General features: G+C 36.9%; 2 protein-coding genes across 2 annotated transcripts in view; both read left to right on the forward strand.

Annotated features, from left to right (window-relative positions):
• Positions 1-25,467, forward strand: part of LOC307170272 (NACHT, LRR and PYD domains-containing protein 3-like) — a 412,645-nt gene that overhangs the window by 340,779 nt on the left and 46,399 nt on the right. Inside the window, exon 6 of the mRNA XM_079891357.1 lies at positions 11,915-12,088. Coding sequence (XP_079747483.1) covers positions 11,915-12,088 — 174 coding nt within the window. The remainder of the gene's footprint in view (positions 1-11,914; positions 12,089-25,467) is intronic.
• The window catches only part of LOC307170726 (protein NLRC3-like), a 148,618-nt gene that overhangs the window by 1,224 nt on the left and 121,927 nt on the right, over positions 1-25,467 (forward strand). The window lies entirely within an intron of this gene.

Below are 25,467 nucleotides of genomic sequence, written 5' to 3' on the forward strand. Positions count from 1 at the left end.
AATCTACAGTATATGCATCATCATATAGCCTATAAGTTCTTAATTTTTACTGATCAATTCAGTTAATAAGGCACTACTATAGGGCTGTTACCAGTAAAATCAAATCAGTTTCAACACTTCATTGTCTACAAACCGGAAGGTTAGTGGTTCAATCCCAGTTTCCACCTGACCAAGTGTCGAGGTGTCCATGAGCAAGACACCTAACCCCAGCTGCTCCCGACGAGCTGGATGGCGCCTTGCATGGCTGACACCGCCGTCGGTGTATGAATGAGTGAGTGAATGGGTGAATGTGAGGCTATGTAAAGCGCTTTGGTGGCCATAGGTCTGTGAAAGCGCTATATAAATGCAGTCCATTTACCATTTACCATTTTACCATTCATAAATGAAAAACTCTGTCCTTTCCTCATAATGAACTTAAAGCTTTTGCTACTTCTCTTTAAAATTAAAAAGCTACTACAGTAGCCAGTTTCTTCAATGAGCTATATACCCCTTGCAATAACTTACTTTGCAAGGTCAAAAAGGCTATATAAAATATGTATCCAAATTGAATATATCTACAGATGATAACCAACATCAGAGGTTCTCAAACTTCTCAGACAAATTACCGTCTACCAAATCCAAACATATTCAATTATATTTCAGCATAAAGCAAATATTACTCTTAATCCGTCACTCTTTTTCTGTGCAAAAAGCAAAATCGAGGTTACGGTGAGACACTTTACAATTGAAGAATTTTTTTATTTTTATTTTTTTACAAAAGAGTGAAGAGTATAAATGCATTTTTGTGGTAATGAACATTATCTCACCAATGTTGATTGAACTTCAATTTTACTGAACCCAGAATTTTCCTTTACTTTAAGCAACATGCGTAAGTCATGTCAAGTTTATGGTTACTTTATTTCGACGGTCCACTTTATGGCGCTTTTCCACTGCATGATACGGCTCAGTACGTCCCACTTTTGGGGGGTTTCCACTGTGTAAAGTTCCTAGTACCTGGTATTTTTTTAGTACCACCTCAGTTGAGGTTCCAAGCGAGCCGTACCGAGACTAAAATGTGACGTGTAAACACTGCAGATCACTAATTTGGTCAGAGAGGATCTTCACTGCGCTGAATTTGCGACATGAGACACCAAACCCGCCAGATTTAAATAGTCAGCAACAGCCACCTCAGGATCATTTGTCTGCACAACTTTTTTAAACGACCGTCGCACGCATCCTGAAAAAATAAATGTCTGTATCGTGGTCAGTAGACGAGTTGGTGGCACAACTATAATGATCAGTCTATAATCCCACCCATAGGCACCGATTTATGTTTCTGCCGGTGCCCACACTCCATACACAAAAAGTGGTGAGGACATGTCCCACCCGCAAGTTACACCTATGTTACCAACCAAACAAAAGCACATTCTCTCCATGAGTGTTGTCGTGAGTCGCGCTCTCGCTGATATCTGATGATCCGTAACGGTTCACTATACCGTTTAATAATTCAATCAATAATTCAATAAATACCTATTTACAATAAGCACTTAACTCAAAAATAACTATTAAATAATAAAATAACTTGAGAACTGGCTGACTAAAATCAGCTTGAAAATGCTATCTCATGAAATAAAGGCGAATCCGTAATTTCTTTACAACTGAAAGGTACACGTGTTATTTCGTCAGTCAATCGTGAAAGTCTGGTGGTTGAAAGCTTCTGGCAACATTAAATCCAGGAGAGAAGAACATTCTAGAGAAAGAGCAAGTAGAGATTTTGAGTTTGAGCATGAACACGTAATATCTGATCGAGAGCAGACAAGAGCCTGAGACTGTATATTTGAGAACGAGCGTCCAGTTCTGTGCGAGAGTGAAGGAGATCCGCCTGCGAGTTGAGAGATTTGTCATTAAAATAACGTCATAGAAACGGCCTAAAAAAATAAATAAATAAAAAACAATAAAAAGGTGAAGATAATCGTGTCTGAAAACTGCAATAGATTTTTTAATGGTTAAAATCAATACAATATATCGCGTATTTTTCTGTGGGTGCTTGACCATGAGATCGGCGCCTATGATCACTTAGAAGCGGTGCTAAACTGCAGTGGAAAAGCAAACCAAACCAAAAATAAAGAGAGCCGAGCTGAGCCCAGTCGTGGCGAGTCGAAACACGCAGTGGAAAAGTGCTTTAGACGTTCTACTAACCATAAGTAAATCACAATTACATGTCAACTAACTCTCATTAGAGTATTAGTAGACTGTAAGTAGACTGTTAGGTTAGGGTAAGGTGTTAGAGTTCGGGTTAGTAGAATAAGTTGGCGTAATTGTAACGTTGCTTATAGTGAGTAAAATGTCTGTTGAGGATCATCAAAATAAAGTCTTAGCAGATATTAAACAGTATCTGCTCATATTCTAATGACTTGTAGTTCACATGTAGTTGCAAAGTAACTTCTGGTTAGTAGATTGTCTAAAGTGAACCATCGAAATAGTTACCACAGTTTATTTGTTTAGCACTTTTTGGAATATAAACTGTTTAAAAGCAGCTTAACAGAAGATGTATGTATCATATATGCACAAAACAGCATAATTATTTGGATTAATGCCAATATTATTTGAGGTTCAGAGGAATGATGTTGCTATCAGTGCAGAGTCTGATCAGAGCAGCATCTAAAACTTCTCTAGGCCGACAGAGCTGATGATATTGATCAAACGCTGCTGTCTGAGATTATTGTTATGTTGAGGGTCTAAACACTGTCAAACTGTTGTGCAGTGAAGGTGAACTCAGGTCTGCAGTTGTAGTTTTAATAATAGTATTGATCTAATATTAACTGGAGTATGTTTTTCTGGCTCCCTCTGAAATCTCACTCTTTATTCAGAGCCATTTGCTCTTTATGCATAGTGTATGATTGCAGAAAAAATACATGTTTTTATTGAATATTGATGGATCAATACATTTTGTGGGAAAATAAATCATTAAAGTGGTTTGTTTTTGTAAAAAATTGTATACATGTATGAGGTGACAATAACCTTTAAGCCTTTTACCCCAGACTATCCAGAGTCTGGGTAAAAAAAAAAAAGCAAAAAAAAACCTTATTGCCGCCTCATACAGTTATAATAACATTTAAAAGTCTCAACAGGATGGGGCAAAAGTATTGAAAGTATTGATACAAATACTTTAGCAATAAAGTAATGTGTTTTGCATAATATCTAAGTTAGTACTTGTTCAAAACAATCACTTTAGTTCTGTTTATTTTAATAAATAAAGTAAATGCATTTGTGTTTAATAATATACTGTCATTAAAATTAAACTCTTCATTTTAAAAATACAGAAAAAATATTTAAAAACTAAAGATTCTGAAAGATTTGAAGGAGATCCCATAAAAAAAATTATATTAGCTTTACAGTAGTAACAATAATTGTGATATTTTATTATATGATTAATATATATATTTTTAAATATAATGGTTTCATTATAAATATGATGATTATCTCTAAGGTGGACACCCAACTTAATACGATATTTATGATATTTACCATCTGAATCAAACTATGTCATGTCAACAAATGGAAAAGTAAGCCAACTGTTGATTATCAGCTGTTTTATTATCATGTTAATTATTTTTGCCTTTAGCTTAAATACCAAACTTTACATATTCTTCAGAATAACTGTTGATTTAAGGATCATCTGTCACCATTTACAAGTAAATCAATTACATGTAATCATTTCACATGAACACTGCTTTTTCTTCATGTCAGTGTTTATGTGATATTTTAAAATAATTTTATTCAAACATTTTGACTACTGAAATATTGATGTCTCATTACTTTTAATATGCAGGTCATTATCTGCCCCCAAATGCCTGATGTGCATAATTCATTTACAGTTTGTTGGCAACATGGGTAAATAAAATCTGTGCGGGAACAGAACCTTGAGGATCTCCATGTGTGATATTAGGAAGTCAGTTTCTACATGTGGTATGATTTTTATTTATTTTAACAGAGGTTTTTGTGTCTCTGTTCATCTTAATGTGTTTTCAGTGGTGTGAGAGCTGACCAGATCAGAGATGTGTCCTGTCAGACCAGCACATCCTCCTCCTGTCAGAAACACATCAGTCATCATGACACAGAAGCAGCCCTGCAGCTTGACTCTCACCAGCCAGTGCATGATGATCTGCAGAGAGTCAAAGACCAGCACAAAACCAGCATGAAGAACAAGTATGAGAGATTATTTGAGGGAATCAAACTACAAGAGAATCAGACCCTCCTGAACAGGATTTACACACAGCTGTACATCATAGAGGGAGAGAGTGAAGGGGTGAATGAAGAACATGAGGTGCTACAGATGGAGAAAAGTTACAAGACACTCCAAGACACTCCAATCAACTGCAATGACATCTTTGATCCTTCACCTGAACTAGGATATGAGGAGAAGAGAAGAGAGAAGAAAGACAAAATCAAGACTGTTCTTACTAAAGGCATCGCTGGAATTGGAAAAACCGTCTCTGTGCAGAAGTTCATTCTGGACTGGGCCGAGGGAAAAGCCAATCAGGATGTAGATTTCATGTTTGTTCTTCCATTTAGAGAGCTGAACTTGATTAAAGATCATCAGTACAGTCTTCACAGACTTCTGCTGGACTTTCATCCTGAACTTCAAGATCTGGACTCAAAGATGTATGATGAATGTACAGTTGTGTTCATCTTTGATGGTCTGGATGAAAGCAGAATTACACTGATGTTTTCAGACAGTGAGAAAGTTTCTGATGTGACTGAGTCTTCATCAGTGGGTGTGTTGATGTCAAACCTCATGAAAGGAGATCTGCTTCCCTCTGCTCTCATCTGGATCACCACCAGACCAGCAGCAGCCAATCAGATCCCCTCAAAATACATCAACCGTGTTACAGAAATTCAGGGATTCAATGACCCTCAGAAGGAGGAATATTTCAGGAAGAGAATCAGTGATGAGGATCAAGCCAGCAGAATCATCTCTCACATCAGAAGAGCAAGAAGCCTCCACATCATGTGTCACATACCCGTCTTCTGCTGGATCTCAGCCACTGTGCTTCAAAACATCCTGAAACAAGACCACAGTGCAGAAATCCCTCAAACTCTGACTGAAATGTACATACACTTCCTCCTCATTCAAACTAGCATGAGGAACCAGAAGTATGAAGAGAGAGATCCAGAGAATCTCCTGCAGTCCAACAGAGAAGTGATTATGAAACTTGCTGAACTGGCTTTCAATCAGCTGATGAAGGGCAATGTGATGTTCTACGAGGAGGACCTGATTGAGAGCGGCATAGACGTCACTGACGCCTCAGTGTATTCTGGGATTTGCACTGAGATCTTTAGGGAGGAATCTGTGATTTATCACAGGAAGGTTTACAGCTTTGTACATCTCAGCTTTCAGGAGTTTTTTGCAGCACTCTATGTGTTTCTCTGCTATTTACAGAAGAACAGTGAAGTTATGAAAATATTCCTCACAGGAAAGTCCAGAACTCAGTGTGGAAATGTTCATTTGGATGTGTTTCTGAAGGGAGCAATGAATAAAGCCTTTAAGAGTAAAAATGGACACCTGGATCTTTTCCTTCGATTCCTTCATGGCATCTCGCTGAAGTCCAATCAGAGACTCTTACAGGATCTGCTGATTCACACATATAACAACCCATGGAGCATCAAGAAAATAATCCAAAACCTTAAAGAACACGAAAACACAGAAAGTCCAGAAGACAATGTCAGCCCTGAAAGATGGATGAATCTGTGTCACTGCTTGATTGAGATGAAGGATAGTTCTCTTGTTGAAGAAATGCAGCCATTTTTACAATCTGGAACAAGTAACCAAAAGCTTACTCTTGCACAATGTTCAACTTTGGCAAACATGATCCTGATGTCAGAAAAGGTGATGGATGAGTTTGACCTTAAAAAGTACAGCATCACATCATCACAAGAGGGTCGAAGGAGACTGTTACCTGCTCTGAGGAACTGCAGAAAAGCTCTGTAAGTGTGAAAATATGAACATAATATCAACTGAATTGAAATATGAACATAATACCTCTCTAGTACCTCATAATACTAATAGTTTAGCTGAATGCGCTTTAATTACTTTTTTCTTTACATAAATTTGAAGTGTCTACAGATTAAAATATTTAAAATAATTATTTTAATTTGTAATTATAATTGAAATCCAAGTAATTAAATTTCTGAAGTTTTAAAAGCTGAATATCTTTTCAACCAATGAATTTACATGACTTTTCCATTGTTCATAATTTACTGGATAAGGATTAAGCATTTTTAGAAAAACATATTCATTTTCCTGGTCTAGAAATCACACTTTTAAAATTAGGCTATCTCATACAGTATATCTAGTTGCGGTGAGGATGAATTAAAATAAGAAATATCTTGATTTAGGTCAGTGGTTTTCAATCCCAGCACTGTACATTTTTAATGTCTCTCTTATCTAACACACATATTAGAGGTCTTGGAGTCTTCACTAACTAGCTGATGAGTTGAATTTGAAAATGTGCAGTGCTGTGGGTACTCCAGGAACAGGATTTAGCAGAAACTGTCTGTGAGACTAGTCCGGGCCTTAATGCTTAATCACTGTAACCGTGATAAGAGCACTGAAAATGTTATATGGCTTGGATGGATTGAGTCCTTGTAGAGTAATTTACTACGGCTTAGAACACGGCTCAACCATTCAGAATCAAGGTCCAGAACTATCTGTTTTATAGCTAATACAGGAGGTCTTTTCACACTAATAATAATAGTTAACCCTGAGTCATTGTAAACCTTTACACTGTTCATAATTTACCCGGGGTTAACAATTAATCCTGGGTATTTATAAACTGATGTTTCATGCTGTACATTCCTAAACCCTCGGTTAACATTCGTATTTGCACATTTGCGGTGTTAGATTCATTGATTGGACGAACTCTGCATGCAACCTGTTTACATGGAGGCTCTTGCATTGCTCATCCTCATATTATAATGCCAAGTACTATCAAGTTTTATTTTCTCTATATGGACATTTTGGACAGTAAATTTAAAGGTTGTATCAGCGATTTCAGGCCCAAGCATAAATGATCACATTCATCTAATCTTTCCTAACGATCTGCTAGCTGCCCGCCCCATAAGCAGGCCGTCAAAAAAACGTGTCTCTGTAGGCAGCCTAGGCTCTGAGATCTGCACACAAAAACAATTGGTTTCACCAACCACTCAAAACCAAAATAAATAGTGTTCCAACCAATCACCGACAGGGGAGGGTGTTGTGAGGTTTTGCGCTCATGCACGGCTGCACGCGAAGTCGGAGTCTGAAATCACTGATACAACCTTTAATAATGAAAAAGTCTCTTCTTCACTCCAATTGGCGAGTTTTCTGTTGCCATTTAAAATGTTTCCCATTAAACGTTGAAATAACTGTTTATACAACGCTCATGGTGCATCCGCATTTGCGTACTGTCGAGTAGGCACTACATTTAAATTAGAACACCATTCACGACCGTTAAAAATGTATGTTATATATAGTATGAATTAGGGCTGCACGATATTGGAAAAAACTTACATTGCGATATTTAGTTGTTCTCAGATATATATTGCAATGTATAAATAAACAGTTTCACCAGTTGATTTGAATCGCTCTATTTGAATAGAATTAATCAGTCTAGAATAATTGGGGTGATTTTGTAGGGAAGTGAATCTGCATAGAAAATAATAATTTATGAGCATAGAAAAATTAGGTCTACCTTTGTCGAGTCAGAGTCAAATCCAAGTCCTTAACAATCGAGTCCAAGTCCGAGTCCAAAGAGGGCCGAGTCGGACTTGAGTCCGAGTCCTTAATGCCCGAGTCTGATTTGAGTCCGGCTGAGTCCACAAAGATTTAAATAATTTGAAATTGACCTTTAACAAAGACCCGCCCCTCTTAGTTACTGTTGCTACATCCAACAAGCCATTCCGCACACATCATGTTTTCACACAGTAAAAAATATATTGCAGAGCAAAGAGGACACTGACAATGCGCCAACAGACAAGACAGAGCAGGTTACTTTTGGTGTGAAATAAAGTCTCAGTAATTTCAAACATGACTGACACTTTAACCTTCTGAGGTCGGCAAATGCAGCCCCGCGTTTTGCTGGATTTTCTTCACGTAGTAGCACAATAAACTTAAATTACTCCGTCATACAGAAAAAAAGAAATATGAAAAAAGAATCTGTGATATTTCTACTTTTGTATGTGTCCACTTACAATCAAATCAAAACATTGTGCTTTTCTAAAATAAAGAAAATAAACAGGGTGTGTTTTCTGCCTTTCCGTCACGGTGAACTTTTTTTTCTTGAGCACGTCTATAAACTGAAACAAAACTCAGCGAATACTTGTCACACATTTATGAGCCATATATTTTTATAAACATTTAAGTGTGTACTTTTAAATGATCGGATTCAAACTGAAAACAAATATTCTCTGTTTAAGTAATTTGTATAAAACCAACAAGATGTCCAGCTTCTCAAACGCTTGCTCATTATTTTTAATTCGACCACGCCCACGCGCTCGTTACCTCAAAAACAAAGCACCAAAAACTTCACAAGTCTCTGCTTTTCGTCGAGTTGGGAAGACACGCCCGTGAGCTTACATTGGATTTACCTCAGAAGAAGAAGAACGCGATTTGAAGACAAGAAAGATGTAAGGTAATAAATTCTTACTTATTAGTTTATGTTATTGTTGCATAAACTTCACATTGCAGTTGAATTGTTGCTAGATATAAGGTGAATATTATAATATTTAGACCCGTGTTTACTATACTGTGTTTGTGGATATCTGCTCAAACGTTGATATGTATAATATGGTAACCATAATGTTTCATATTTTGGAGTGCGCTCTCCGTTTGAATGAACGCACCAAACAAAGACTTCATGTTTTACTCTAATCTCATTTCATATCATCATAACGAATGGAAACATTTGAAGTAACATATGATAATCAATATATTTTTCTCTAACGTAGTTGTTACTGAAATCTTTTGGAAGATTTATAGGCTGCTATAGGTGTTATTATTATTTTATGCAGCATCATTACACATAGTTGGAAACATTTGTGTGTGTATTCTGTGAATTTTAAAAAGCAATTTTAAGCAGAAAAATCTAAAATCTATTCACAAAATCGTGCAGCCCTATAATTTCTCTTGATATCAGTATGTTCACAGTTTTTTTTTTGTTTTTTTTACAGGACCCAGATGCAACTGAGTCCTGCTGACTTCAACATTCACATGAGTCTCTGTACATGAACATGGTAAAGTGAAAATCAAACACCTTGGAAATGAAAGGTATGTACAATGTTTTTAGGAATGGCAAAAAGGTTTCTGTCTTTGGATCATTGTTTTCAATAATGTGCTTTTTTGTCATTTGTTGTGTATCTTTGGATTATGTTGTGTTGTAAATAAATCCAAACAATCTAAAAGCCATTCTTTTTTAATTCTCCTCATTCTTTGTGCAAGGTTGTTCAGAATGACAGGGCCTGATAGCTCCTAATAGGGCCATTAGGGAGGGTCTTTGTCTTTCTCAGGTGTGAAAATCCATACATATTAATGATGTGATCACGCCTCTTCGCATAAAGCTTTCTTACAGAAAACACGTCTTACAAATTTTAAATCAATATATTGTCTTATCTGAATGAGCAGTCAGGATGATTTTCGCATAGTTTTGAAGCAAATATTCTAGGCTACGTGATACAATTTTCAAAAGTCTTGTAAAGAAATAATAAGTATGGGTTTCATGGCCCATTTTTTATTTTTTTATTTTCACAAACCACGCATAAATGTCATTATCTCAAAACTACAAACTTTTACATAGATGCTGCTGATATATTATTGTAGCAGAGTTTGTGCTAAATACAGTGTAATCAGACTTTAGCCACAAAAATGTCACAAGTAACAGAAATAAGCACAAATGTCAGAGCATGTCAGAAAACCTCCAGGGCCAGAAAACACCTCAGACCCCAGAGGGTTAATGTGTAGCGCCTCAGTTCAAGCAGCACGTGAACTGATTATCTCTTCTAGTTATAGCACAAATTAAACATGAATGAACATCAAAACTGCAAAAAGAAATCAATACCATTTTTCAAGTTCAAGTCCAGTTCTAAAGTTTTAGACTTTAATCTACTAACTGGTTTGGTTTGTTTGTTGGACAAAAATGGAGGATATCTGCATAATGATTGGTCAGGTCACCTCTCAATCAAATTCCGGTGAAAGGTCTCAACACTGAGCTCTTAAATTAATATTTTAACCCTTACAAAATGATTGCAATGTATAGTTGCAGTCATACATTTACCTATTATACATCTTTCAGAATCTGCAAGGTAATGCTGAAGAATGCAACACGATGCATTAAGAGCTAGGGGCAAACTTTTGAGCAAGATGATGGGGATGTTTAAATTTTCTTATTTGGTTTAACATGCTAATATCTTATTTAGCCTCTGAAGGGCAGGACTAAATCAATTAATTAACTTTTAAACAAAATAAGAACAATTTACACGAACAATCAAGTTCAAAAGTTTAACCCCCTGGCTCTTAACGGATGCTTCCTTCTTGAGCATCACTAAATGTTTGCAGCGTTTGTTATAGTAGTGTACGAGTCCCTCAGTTGTCACCAGTGTGAAAAATGGATCTCACAATTATAGTCACTGCTAGTAAGGACTCAAATATGCAGAAGGTTCTGGAAAAGCAAAGGATGTGCAGGAACTGAGGGATTTTTTCTAAAGACCATTGGGCAGTTTAACTGTTCGGGACAAACAAGGGACTCATGAACAACCATTACAAATACAAAACAAAAAAACAGTTGTGGATCATTCAGGTAATGACACACAATATTAAAAATCAAGCCTATGTAATTTGTCTTGTATTTTGTGTTTGTATTTTGTCTTGTGGACTAGGCTATTGAACATCTGTTATGTGAAAAAGCTTGACAGTACTAAATAGAATCTATGTCTTTATGATCCTTCTTATTAAAAAAATAAATAAAAAAAAAATAAAAATTTGGGGGGTTGCCTGTCCATCCCATCTTGTATACCGCCAAGAGAAATCTGGTTACAATAGCTGGGTACTAACTAGGTACTAACCATGAACCTACCCCTAAACCTAACCTTAACCCATGCAGTTACCTTATATTACCCAGTACTTTCTAAAGTAAGTACACTGTAAGAACATATAAGTGTATGTAATATAAAATATAAGTGCAACCCAGGCCTTCCCGCTCTCTGCGCTTTAGCCAGCAGCCATATCACCCTGTAGCCCAAGACTGGTTGCCCACTGAAGCTAAGCAGGGCTGAGCCTGGTCAGTACCTGGATGGGAGACCTCCTGAGAAAAACCAGGTTGCTGCTGGAAGAGGTGTTAGTGAGGCCAGTAGGGGGTGCTCACCCTGTGGTCTGTGTGGGTCCTAACGCCCCAGTGTAGTGACGGGGACACTATACTGTCAAAAGAGCACCGTCCTTCGGATGAGACGTTAAACCGAGGTCCTGACTCTCTGTGGTCATTAAAAATCCCATGGCATTTCTCGTAAAGAGTAGGGGTGTAACCCCGGTGTCCTGGCCACATTCCACCCATTGGCCCTTACCAATCATGGCCTCCTAATAATCCCCTTATACATTGAATTGGCACTATCACTCTCTCTCCTCTCCACCTATAGCTGGTGTGTGGTGAGCGCACTGGCGCCGTTGTACTGTGGCTGCCGTCGCATCATCCAAGTGGATGCTGCACACTGGTGGTGGTTGAGGAGAGATCCCCTGATATAATTGTAAAGCGCTTTGGGTGTACAGTAGTACATATGAAAGCGCTATATAAATGCCTCATTCATTCATTCATTCATTCAACGTCTCTCCAGTGCTCAGAAGCTTCTCCGTCAATAACAAGCTCTTGACTGATCATAACCTTTTAACAAGAGTCCTCTCTTTATTCAGATTAACATCCTGTAATCTCACTGATCAGCACTGTGAAACTGTGGCTTCAGTTCTACAGTCATCAAACTCCTCCCTGAGAGAGCTGGACCTGAGTAACAATGACCTGCAGGATTCAGGAGTGAAGCTGCTCAGTGCTGGACTGAAGAATCCAAACTGTCAACTCAACATTTTGAGGTACTTAGAATTTTTATGTATATAGCGCCTTTCTGTAGCTCAACGGCGCTTTACATTGTACAATACAATACATTTACACACCCACACACTAGTGTTGCACGGTGTACCGATACTTCAAAAGTATCGCGATACTCGGAAATTAAAAACGTCATGATACCTACATTTATCAGTATCGATACTTAAAAAAAAAAAAGCCTCCCTATGGACGTCTGTGTTTTTTTTTCCTGACGCACGCAGCAAAGAAGCTGCCGCTGTCAGTGTCATGTGACAAAACACTACAGCGAGATGGCTGCATGTGCGAGCACAAGTGGTCCACGACTCGTAGAAAAAGATGACGCGGGGAGTGACATATGGAAGTACTTTGCCTACCTTGCTCTGTTGCACGGTGCACCGATACTTCAAAAGTAAATCGGAAATTAAAAACGTCACGATTCCTAAATTTCTTAGTATCGATACTTCTAAGAATGATTGCGTTCCAGATTTGTAAGGCCGGCGACACACTGGCTGCGTGGCGTGTCCGTTTTTATTTCGGCTCCCATGTTAACTGCCTGCGTGACACGTGCATGCTATAAATAGAACCGACGCCTATTTTTCACGCGACACGCAAGCGTGTTGGAAGCGTTTCCAGGCTAAATAGAATAGGAAAAGATGTTTCTGTCATTTTGACACGAATACATATTAATAAATTACATTTTGATGTTTGAAAGTCTAGGTTTTGACATAAATACAATATAAATGTAATTTAAAAAAATATTATCGATTTTCAAATATTGCACCTCTCAATACAGAACGAAATATTCTGTAGCCTATTTTGCCGTCAACATGCCGACGTTGTCTTTCTGCTATATATTTATGTTTAACATGAAGTATAGGCATTCCATAACTCTCTCCCCATATGTCAAATATATCACCAATGAGGCTTATCATATTACCAATATTACCAATATTAAACATTGTTTAATATAATCGCTGTTCATATTTTTATTCAAAGTTCAGAATCAAGATAAAGTTATTACTGGTAACTCTTATGTTTCTTATGATAAATGAGATAATGCTGCTAATTTTTTTTAATTTATTTATTTTTTACCTTGAATGTCATTGCTCTATTTTTTATATTTTGATATTTCACATTTTGTTCAAATGTTTAATATATCTGCTGTTCATATGTTCATTTATTAGTGACATGATTAGAATGTTGTCCCGGTTTTAAAATAAAGCACAGCAATGATATTTGAGAGTGTTTCTCCCTTTTCAGGAAAAGTATCGAAAAAGTATCGAAATCGCAATACTTGACTTGGTATCGGTATCGAAACAATAATTTTGGTATCGTGACAACACTACCACACACACATTACAAACACATAAGGATACATATAGCCACATTATCCAAAGTACATGTTAAATATATATGTTTTTAGCTGAGTCTTGAAGGTAGCCATAGATGAGATATAACAAAGTGTAAGGGGTAGTGAATTCCATAATTTAGGAGCATTAACTCTAAATGAACTTCCACCTACATTGGACAAAAAAACAAAACAAAAAAACTAGTTCAGCTGATCTAAGGGACCGGGCAGGGTGGTAGGAGTAAAGTAGATCAGATGGATATGGAGGTGCAAGATCATTTAATGCCTTAAATGTTAGAAGTAATATCTTAAAGTGAATACGTGATGCCACGGGTAACAAGTGATGAGCAGAGGAGTAATGTGAGCAGAATGCCTGGTCGATGTGATAACACAGTGTAATTGATTGATGCATGAATTAACCCTCTGGGGTCTAAGGTGTTTTTGGGGTCCTTGAGATGTTCTGACATGCCCTGACATTTTTGCTTTTTTCAGTTGCTTATAAACATATTAATGGCAAAAAAAAATTACACACTATTTAGCACAAACAGGGCTACCATGAAATGTGAGCAACAAGAATGTACATGTCTGCATTTTTGAGAGAATAATGTTTATGCGTGGTTATTGAAAAAACTAAAAACTAAAGTTTCTGAAATAAGGCCATAAAACACATTCTAAATATGTGCCAATAAGACTTTTGTCTAAAAGATGTCATCGCCTAGTGTTTTTTCTTCAAAATGAAGTGAAAATCACCCTGCCTTATCATTCACATAACACAATACATTGATTTGAATTTTGCAAAGCACTTTCTGTTTGGAAAGGCCATATGCGGAGTGGGCGTCAACGGTCATGTATATGTAGTGGTTCACACCTGAGGAGACAATGAGGCCCGCATACTTAATTAGCCATTCATTCAGGTGAGTCACTGAGCCACAAGAATGCAAGAGCAACAGTTGGAAGCATCTCAATTCTTTTTTATTTTTCCTCATATTGTGCTTGCAATTTGGCCTATAATATCCAAGGAAAACATGTCTAGTAATTGTGCAGTTAATTCTCATACTGTATTTTCAGTTTTGGAATATTTATGCTCTCCCCAAATTTGTCAATAATAAAACACAATAAAAGTTATTTAAAGAAAAGGCTTATATTTACCTTTTAATAGTTTGTTTACATCTACCTTGTAAATATATTTTTTTATTAAAAAGGTTACAATTACAACAACAATTCAAGTGTAATCTTTCTTTGTAAAAACTAAAGTATACATTTTATCATACATATTTCAAAGTTAAGGATTTGATTGATTATTTGATAACTTTATTTTTGACAAAACATATTATATTTAACATAAGCAAATATTGGCAAACAAAAGCTTATTTGAGGTGGCAGATATTTTACATTAAAAATGTATAATCTATCCAAAACTAATCAACGAAATGTTATCTTTCATATGTCTGTAACATAGGTCTTTCATTTTTATTATAAGAAATATAAATGTTAATTTGCAGTTTAAATCCAGGAAATTTGTTAATGAAAAAATTATTAAAAGTAAGATACAATTGATACAAAACGAAATTCGTTTTAAAGAAAGGATTTGTACTTTCTGTTTTGAGGTCTCTGTGAAAGTTTGAAAGTCTTTTAGTGATTTTTTTAGAGCGCTCGCGTCCATAATGGAGAACTGTCACGTAATATTGGTTTTTCCTCATAAATGCGAACACGAAAAATAAAAGACAAAAGACTTTTAAGGTGTCAGCATTAGCTAGAGAAGATCGAAGATGTGCAATATTACGAAAATGGAAAAAAAGAGTTTTTAACAACAGAAGAAATATGAGAGCAAAAAGAGTTGAATCAAATACAACACCAAGGTTATGGATGGATGAAGAAGGCTTAACATGAACCCCATCAATATCAAAGGACCGGTCCATCCTTTTGACTGAGGCAACAGAGCCAATCATCAATATTTCAGTTGTGTTATTATTTAACTTGAGGAAATTCTGGGACATCCAATGCTTGATATCCCTGATACATGCAGTAAGTGAGTCGGGAAGGGATGCTCTATTAGCTGGTGGTGAGGAAAATTTGAGTGTCATCAGCATAGCAATGAAATTGAAGTCCATGCATGTAGATGAGGTCACCAAGTGGATATATATAAATGATGAACAGTAGTGGGCAAAGAACTGAACCTTAAAGAACACCCAGTGTAAGTGGAGCAATGATCTATAGGTATATAATACTTTCTGTCGCTGATGTAGGAAATGATCCAGGAAAGAGCTGAACCAGTGATACGGATATCAAAAAAGGGGAGAGATGAGTATTTAATGTTAGACTGTGTCAAATGCAGCACTTGTTTATTAACCCTGAATCCATGGACAGAAGAATGTCATTAACCACCCCAAGAAGATCAGTTTCAGTGCTATGAGATGGGCGAAATCCTGACTGAAAAGGTTCAAAAAGACCATTAGGATCTAAGTATGATCTCAGTTGTGAAGCCACAACTTTTTCAAGTATTTTGCTTAAGAATGGTAAATTAGATATTAGATATAAGCTGGCAGGATGTGGAATTAGACTTCATAATTAGATCACTTATGGCAGCAGAGGTAGTCAGAGTGAAAGCAGAGAGAGTTTGTTGAATGAGCTGAATCAGCTTACATCAAATGAACATTTGAGTCACTTTGGTGTCTTTGGTAATGGATTCAATTGACTTCAGTTTATCTGAAAAGAATTGAGAAAAGCTATTCAAAAGCACTGCAGAGCCAGAAATAACATGTTGTGGTGGATTAGTGAGATTGTTAACTATAGCAAAGAGTGATTTGGGCCTGCACATGGAATTCTTAAAAGTACAGTTGTTACTCAACCAGAATAATACGCCATTCCCGCAGCGGTAAAATTGGGGATGTGTATTTGTTGCCTTTTTAGAGCCCTGCAAGCCCGTCGGGGCCCGACAGGGCCCGACAGGCTAAGCCCATTCGGGCCGGGCTCGGGCTGTTTTTTTTTTTTTACAGATCGGGCTCGGGTTGGACTCTGGCTTATTTTAGCTTCTCTCCTCATTGTGCATATAATTAACGTGCAGCAGAGCACACTTTATAGTATTATATTATAAATATTATACATCGCCTAAGAAATTAAGACAAACGCAACACGCATAGGCTACATACACGCACTCGCGACGCGCGTCACTCACGTGCATTAAACAGGTGACACTGACAGTTGACCATGCAGGGCATCAAGGAGAAGTTGGATCGTGGGGAGTTGAAAAGCAAAGAAAGGTAGGCTGTTTATTTACTTATTTTTGCGGTTTGATCCCGTAGCACTATATTCTCCCTTCATGTTTATGCTTGTGTAATGGACAGGTTGTCCAATATTTTTGGGCATGATGTTTCAGGCCTATAATAAAAGTTTACCTCTTAGTAGCGTGTGACGTGTGTGTGTTTGCGTGTGTAGCAGAGACAGCGCGCATCAGAGAGCATGCGTCAGAGAGAGAGCGCATCAAAGAGTATCTGTATAACAGAGATAGCGCGCGTCAGAGAGAGCTTAAAAGTGATTGATGTTGGTCTCGGGTCGGGTCGGGTTCGGGCCGGGTTCGGGCTGAAAAAATTGCAGGCGTTGTCGGGCTGGGGTCGGGTAGGGCTTGAACACCACGGGCCAGGGCCGGGTTAGGGCTGGAGTTTTTGGCCCGTGCAGGGCTCTATGCCTTTTACCGCTAAGTGGCGCTATAATCACAGACTTTGAAAAGTGTCAGTTTATTATCTCTATTGCGTAATCAGACGCTGCGCTGCGGCTCATTGAGAGCGATTGAGAGCTAGTAGCAGATAAATTCAAGTAAAACATTGTAGTTAAACAAATTCATAATCACAATGCTGAAATTACATTACAACTTTAGAACTGAAACAAATGTAGGCTTCTATTATTGCATCAAATGTAAGCAAAGTAGGCTAAACGTTAACATTGTGTGCCCAATTTTTCTAAAGGCAATGCATGTCAATAGTAGGGATGCTCCGATCCGATATTTGTTTCGGGTATAGGCTCCGATATGGAATAAAATTTTAGATCGGGTATCGGTAACAATGGGCCCGATCCGTAGGGGCATCAAATTACAGCGAGAGCGATTCGAAAGCTTACAAAGCAGTCGGCTCTCTAAACGCTCTCGCGGTAATTCTATGATGTGCGCATGTGTGTGACATCACGCGCTAGCAACATGCGCAGAACGCAGGCGGCAGGCAAACAGTTTCCAATTCAAACAAGCTAACGTGCATACCTATCAACACTCCTGTTTCCCCCAGAGTCTCCTGTATTTCACACCCATCTCCCACCCCCCTCCCGTTTTGTTATTTCTCCCGTCAAACTCCCGTAATTTGTATGGCCCAAACCTCGTTATATGAATAACCACATCAATTTATTATTCCAAGGTTGTCCGATTGCCAGATCTTGTATTAAACGTATCTTACTAACACAATCAACACTTCATACAAATTTCAACCCATTTGTGAGCTCAACATGGCAACCTACAACCCAGTTGCGCTGTTGACGTCTGCGCAGGTAGTAGTTGGGAAGTTGGATAAGCACCACTGGTAGAACTGGGAGGAGAAGACTCAGTGGTAAATATTTAACGCAGTTAACGCAGCATCCGTTTTTTTTTTTTGTCATCCTTTTGCTGCCGTCACATTATATGATGCGCTCTTATTCATGCAAATGCTTTTTAACCATTCAAGACACACACACGATGCAGAGAAAGACCAGAATCGAGTTCTCTTTCGGCTTGAAGTTGAACGAACACTAACACGTGCAATTATGCCAAAATGTCCGTTTTGTCGAATATCCTCATAAGAGCAGACTGAGCAGTCTTAAATGAGTTAAATAAAGTCTTAAATGAACGTAAAAAGTTGTGAGAGAATGAGGCGCGTGTGAGATCCGTGTCTCTGTCAGCAGCGGCAGATCTTAAAGAGACAGTAGCCAATGAAGCTTTCTGTCAGTAAAGTTAATCAAAGAACAAATGGGAACAGAGGAAATTACTCACTGCTCTTGACTAAAGAACTTTTGTAACTTTAATAAGAATTAATCTATATATCATTTTAAATTTATGCAGTGCAAACTGTTCTTTTTATTTTTTATCCATGCTGCTTTTTATTTTTATTGAATATCATGTATTTATTTATGTTAATATCTGCGTAATTAATGTGTATTTTAGCCATCCAGCACCCACCATAAAGTTAAGAAAGTAATGTTTAAGTCAAGCCTGCCTGATGCCTTTCACAAAAGAATGATCCCAGTCTCTTCCACACAGTGAGGCATACTGTTTATTAGGTAATTCAGGACTGTTTTTATTTTAGTATCGGATCGGTATCGGCCGATACTGAATCCCAGATATCGGAATCGGTATCGGAGGCAAAAAATGCTGATCGGTGCATCCCTAGTCAATAGATTATGTGTCTTATACTTCGTGTTATTTCAATTTGTTAATAGATTTATTAACTGAAACATAACAGTGAAATAAATTAAATTAAATGATCGTAAAATTAAAACATTGATCAGGACTTGCTAACCGATGTTATTTGGCAGCATTTGTGTTTTAGAATTCTTTATTAAGAATCAAATAGGCTTACAGTAGGTTTTTATGATATGCATAATTTTCTTTAATAAATAATAAAAACATTTCAACATAAAACGTGTTGACAAAACAAAAAAATTACATCAATGAGGCTTTGCATGAGCATAAGCAGGACTGTACAGTGCGACATGTCACACGACATAGTGCGACATAATGTCTCCACGATCTGCTTTTGAAGAAATATGATAGTATCGTGCTACAGCGCACATTCTATCAGCTGCAGTTCTGGCGCCTCAGTCCCAATACTGTAAAACTCGACGTACATTCACATCACATGTTAATGCAGCGGTAGAGTTACACTCACAGGACACTGCACTTATTCGCAATCACAAAAGTTGTCACAAATGATTTGCTCGTGCTTTAAAGCTTTGCCGGGTAAACATTTCTACGTTCATTTCATCCCTATAATGTTTTTTGTGATCAATTTTTTATTGGTTTTTCCATTTAGCTTTTAAAAAAAAAAAAAAAAAAAAAAAAAAAAAAAAACACAAGCAAATGAACAAACAGATGTGGCAAGCATCAATTTAACAGTAATAGCAAGATTAACAGAGAAATTGACATGGTAGTGTAGCATAACAAATAAACAATAAGTACGTAGCAATGGCAAAACTACCAAGCATATGAAATCAAATAGACAGAGTATATGCAGGGAATACCACATATCCAGTGGTTTATTTGGTGCCTGCAACAAGACAGCATAAATAATAGAGACCAACCCCTTACTCCCGGTCAAAACCTTGTGAAAAGGATGTAAACCTAGTGTGCCATTCCAAGGCATTGCTGTACGTAACTGAAGATAAAAGAAAAAGGAGGAACCGGGTAAATTAAAGATTTTCTGAACGTCTAAGAATGAGCGGAGACCTTCAGCCCCAAAAATGTCATATAGTGTAAATACACCATTATTTGCCCAACTAGAAAAGTATATAGGGCATCCTCCCAGCTGGAGACGAGAGTTAAAGAAAATGGGTGACTGGAGATACCAATTTGGAGATATTTTACAATATTTTTCAGTAGCGTTCCAAGTGGAAATTAGCTCAGTGATAATGGACCCAAATTTAACCTTTGATTGTTTAATAGAGATATTAGAGTAAATAAGATCTTGTAATCGGTGGGGCTTTACAATATTTTCCTCAATAGAACGCCAAGATACACAAGATGCCGTGTCAAACCAGGTGGAACGAGGGCGCAACACAAAGGCCCAATGATATAATTGAAAGTTTGGGAGTCCTAAACCCCCAGACTTTTTTGGCCTTTGAAGGACAGAGATTTTAATTCTGGGTCTTTTACCTGCCCAAATAAATTTAGAAAGTAGTGAATGATTTTTTTTCCAATAACCTTTGGGAGGTGCCAGAGGAAGCATAGAACCAACAAAATTTATTCGGGAAAGAGTATTCATTTTAATCACTGAAATGCAGGAATGAAAAGACAAAGTTGGGGAGCTCCACTTTTGAAGACTATTTTCCACCTTGACAAGTACTTTATTGTAATTATTAGTCACTGTGGCTGACACTGTAGGGAAAATTGAGATTCCTAGATATTTAAACATCTGAACAACTGGTATGTTCATTGTGGACTGCCGAACTGCCTGAGCAAGAGGCTCAAGAGATAAAACAAACAACAGAGGCGAGAGAGGACAACCCTGTCGAGATCCTCTAGATATGGGAAATTGCTTAGAACAGGTGATCCCTGTCAAAACCGTTGCAGTAGGATCATTATATAAAGTTTGAATCATAGATAAAAAGTTATGTCCAAAGCCCATATGATACAAAACCTGCCACAGAAAATGCCATCAAGCCCTGGAGATGTATTCTTATTCATGCTCACTAAGGCTTTGTACAACTCACTCAGAGTTATTGGAGCATCAAGTACAAGAGCAGATTCATAGGAAAGCTTTGGAAGTTGAAGATGGTTCAGAAAGCTTTTGCATGCCTGCTCATTATAAATAAAGTCTGAGGAGTATAAATTAGAATAAAATGAGCAGAAGACATCATTAACCTCATTTGGATCAGAACACAGTTTACCTGTGGAAGATTTAGCAGACGTTATGTTAGCCAATTGTTCATTGGTTTTAAGTTTCAAAGCCAGTAGATGACTTGGTTGAGCACTGTACAAGTAATGAAGTTGCCTAGTCCTATGAATGAGAAAGTCAGATTTGTTCCTGAGTAGTTTATTAACCTGTTAAGCTTCACCAGTGCGTGGGCGCACTGAAGCGTTTTTTTATTTATATAGTTCAAAGTTACTATCAGATTTAATGTTATACCTTGACAAACTATACATCATTAAAAAGATATAATACTCAAGTTTCAGTATTTGACCACTATTGTATTCTGAGAAACTTATAGTGACAGTTATGTCTTAATTTGTGTCAGGAGTTATGAAATGAAAAAATGAGTCGATACCTTTAATATGAATTATGCACGTCAGCCTGTCCCATTCATAAAAAACTCCCGTGCTGTCGTCATGACAGCGATACACAAAACAACGTCCTTCAGGGCTTTAGCTCAAAAATGTGCAAACTTGGAGAAATATTGATATATTCTCATAGATTCACGTCATATTTCTAAAGACAGGAATAATATTTATTGAATTTATACCCAAATGTGTCGATGTAATCATTGTGAGCGCTTTTACTGAGATGTGCAGTGTTTTCAATTCATACCAATAGCCTGAGGGCGCTATATGCACAAAAAATAATCCATATATGGGACATGAAGAAGAGCCATGATCATGTGACATTCCAGGACGTCACTGATACACACAAAGCTAACAAGACATCCCGCTGTAATATGCAGATAAAAGATGTTTTGAAGACAATAAACATGTTTGCTATGATATTTGATTTGCCTGTGTTCTTCAAGCCATGCCAGGTATTTTCATATTAATAGCTTATATTTATAATGTAATGCTAATTGATATAGACTTTATCATCGTGCATAAAACTATAAATAATGTTTTCTGTCTGATTTTTTTTTTTATCTGAAGCCAAATTAGATCAGAGAAGATTATTTAAAACACTCGATTGCGTTATGAAGTAAGTTTGGAGCACAAACATGGTTTTAATCTCATAAATGGTCGTGTATTGATGGTGTGCTAAGCTAACATGCTAGCTAGCCCAGGTGCACCTGCCACCAGGGGTTATTCTTTTATGAATTTTGTTCTAAATAAGAATGCTTACTGATATGTTTTAGTGCATTTGACCACTATTTAGTGCACTTCAAATGTGAAGTGAGAACTTTGATAAAAGAAATTAGGGATTGAAACCCTATGAATAGGCTGTGAATAGCCAGTCGTTAGTAACTATAATGCAGACAAAAGAAATGCATATTTCGAGCCATAACCAGTCTGGAGAGGTGTGAATGTGTGCAGGGGGAGACTGAGACTGAATGGGGCTCGTTTGCACCACAAAACAATAGAGACAAAAGTCTGAATGGATGCTTAGAAGACGACTAAACATCAGTAGCATTTTTAGAGTAGCCTAATCAAAATAAAGTCATGACATGATCTTGAAAAACATTTAACTAAATACAGAGTTTTAGACTTATTATCTTCATATTTTAAATATAACATGGTCAGACATGTGGCTTTAGCTGTAGTGCATTTCTAGATTGCTCCAGTGCCAACTTCAATTTTATTTTCATTAATATGTTTCATAAAAAAAAATTCTAATAACTTTACAAAACTTTGAAGCTATTTAAAAAAAAAAAATCATTATGACAATAATTAATTCTACATTTACAATAAACTACCAGGTGTCAGCTTTCAAATGAGATCATACTTGTGCTTTTAGTGCAAAGGGTTCATGAACTGTATCTGTTTCAGTTTGGGTATGTCATTTCTGGGGATTTTTCAAAAGTGGGGTTGCAGCTTAACCTGTTAAGCTTCACCAGTGCGTGGGCGCACTGAAGCGTTTTTTTATTTATATAGTTCAAAGTTACTATCAGATTTAATGTTATACCTTGACAAACTATACATCATTAAAAAGATATAATACTCAAGTTTCAGTATTTGACCACTATTGTATTCTGAGAAACTTATAGTGACAGTTATGTCTTAATTTGTGTCAGGAGTTATGAAATGAAAAAATGAGTCGATACCTTTAATATGAATTATGCACGTCAGCCGCTTTCATTCATAAAAAACTCCCGTGCTGTCGTCATGACAGCGATACACAAAACAGCGTCCTTCAGGGCTTTTAGCTCAAAAATGTGCAAACTTGGAGAAATATTGATATATTCTCATAGATTCACGTCATATTTCTAAAGACAGGAATAATATTTATTGAATTTATACCCAAATGCGTCGATGTAATCATTATGATCGCTTCTTACTGAGATGTGCAGTGTTTTCAATTCATACCAATAGCCTGAGGGCGCTATATGCACAAAAAATAATCCATATATGGGACATGAAGAAGAGCCATAATCATGTGACATTCCAGGACGTCACTGCTACACACAAAGCTACAGAGATCCCGCTGTAATATGCATGTTTTGAAGACAATAAACATGTTTGCTATGATATTTGATTTGCCTGTGTTCTTCAAGCCATGCCAGGTATTTTTATAATAATAGATTATATTTATAATGTAATGCTAATCGATATAGACTTTATCATCGTGCATAAAACTATAAATAATGTTTTCTGTCTGATTTTTTTTTTTATCTGAAGCCAAATTATATCACAGAAGATTATTTAAAACACTCGATTGCATTATGAAGTAAGTTTGGAGCACAAACATGGTTTTAATCTCATAAATGGTCGTGTATTGATGGTGTGCTAAGCTAACATGCTAGCTAGCCCAGGTGCACCTGCCACCAGGGGTTATTCTTTTATGAATTTTGTTCTAAATAAGAATGCTTACTGATATGTTTTAGTGCATTTGACCACTATTTAGTGCACTTCAAATGTGAAGTGAGAACTTTGATAAAAGAAATTAGGGATTGAAACCCTATGAATAGGCTGTGAATAGCCAGTCGTTAGTAACTATAATGCAGACAAAAGAAATGCATATTTCGAGCCATAACCAGTCTGGAGAGGAGTGAATGTGTGCAGGGGGAGACTGAGACTGAATGGGGCTCGTTTGCACCACAAAACAATAGAGACAAAAGTCTGAATGGATGCTTAGAAGACGACTAAACATCAGTAGCATTTTTAGAGTAGCCTAATCAAAATAAAGTCATGACATGATCTTGAAAAACATTTAACTAAATACAGAGTTTTAGACTTATTATCTTCATATTTTAAATATAAAATGTTTAGACATGTGGCTTTAGCTGTAGTGCATTTCTAGATTGCTCCAGTGCCAACTTCAATTTTATTTTCATTAATATGTTTCATAAAAAAAAAATTCTAATAACTTTACAAAATTTTGAAGCTATTTAAAAAAAAAAAATCATTATGACAATAATTAATTCTACATTTACAATAAACTACCAGGTGTCAGCTTTCAAATGAGATCATACTTGTGCTTTTAGTGCAAAGGGTTCATGAACTGTATCTGTTTCAGTTTGGGTATGTCATTTCTGGGGATTTTTCAAAAGTGGGGTTGCAGCTTAACAGGTTAACAGGTTAAGGTCTTTAATCAACAAGTCTCGCTCAAGAATAAGGTCAGAGGTAGCATTCAGAGACAAAGAACGCTCTAAAGTTGAAATTCTATTTTCTAAATCTACAATATGCTTCCATCTTGTTTTGTTTAGATTAGAGGCAAATCCAATTGTTTTGTCCCTTATGAACCCTTTTACAGCTGACCAGAGTACCCTGGGATCATCAACAGAGGGTCTATTTATCGTTAAAAATTGGTCCAGTGTTCTTTCATTTCCATTAGAAAAGTTTCATTCTGCAATAGAGTACAATTGAACCGCCAACGGGCCGCTCGTTTGTGGCCTGGAGAAATTGGCAGTTTGCCAAATATAGCCCTATGGTCAGAAAGAGACATAGGAAGAAGAGCTAAATCAGAGGCTTTTTCAAATAAATGTTTAGAAATGAAAATGTAATCTATACGGGAAAAAGTTCTATGTCGTGATGAAAAACAAGAAAACTCCTTTAGAGAGGGATTAGCAGTCCGCCAAACATCTATTACGGCACAGTCTAAAGCCCATTTCCTTAATGCAGTGGAAGCAAGACGTTGGTTTGCCCCCTCCACCACACCAGTTCTATCTAATGAATGTGACCAAACCGCATTGAAGTCACCTCCTATTATTAGGCCAAAATCAGATAAATCCAGTATAAGTTTAGTCAGATAATCAAAAAAGCTCCTATCAAAAGCATTAGGGGCATAAACGGAAACAAAAGCTATTTTTTTATCATTTATTAAAGTTTTAAGAAAGATAACTCTACCCTCAGAATCCTTCCCGGTGTCTAAAGTTGTAAACTGAAAACTACGTTTAGCAATAATTGCTACTCCTCTGTTTTTTTTTTTAAATTTGAGGAAGAAGCAA

The sequence above is a fragment of the Squalius cephalus genome (assembly GCF_949319135.1).
Source record: "Squalius cephalus genome assembly, chromosome: 1".
In the NCBI taxonomy this organism is placed as follows: Eukaryota; Metazoa; Chordata; class Actinopteri; order Cypriniformes; family Leuciscidae; genus Squalius; species Squalius cephalus.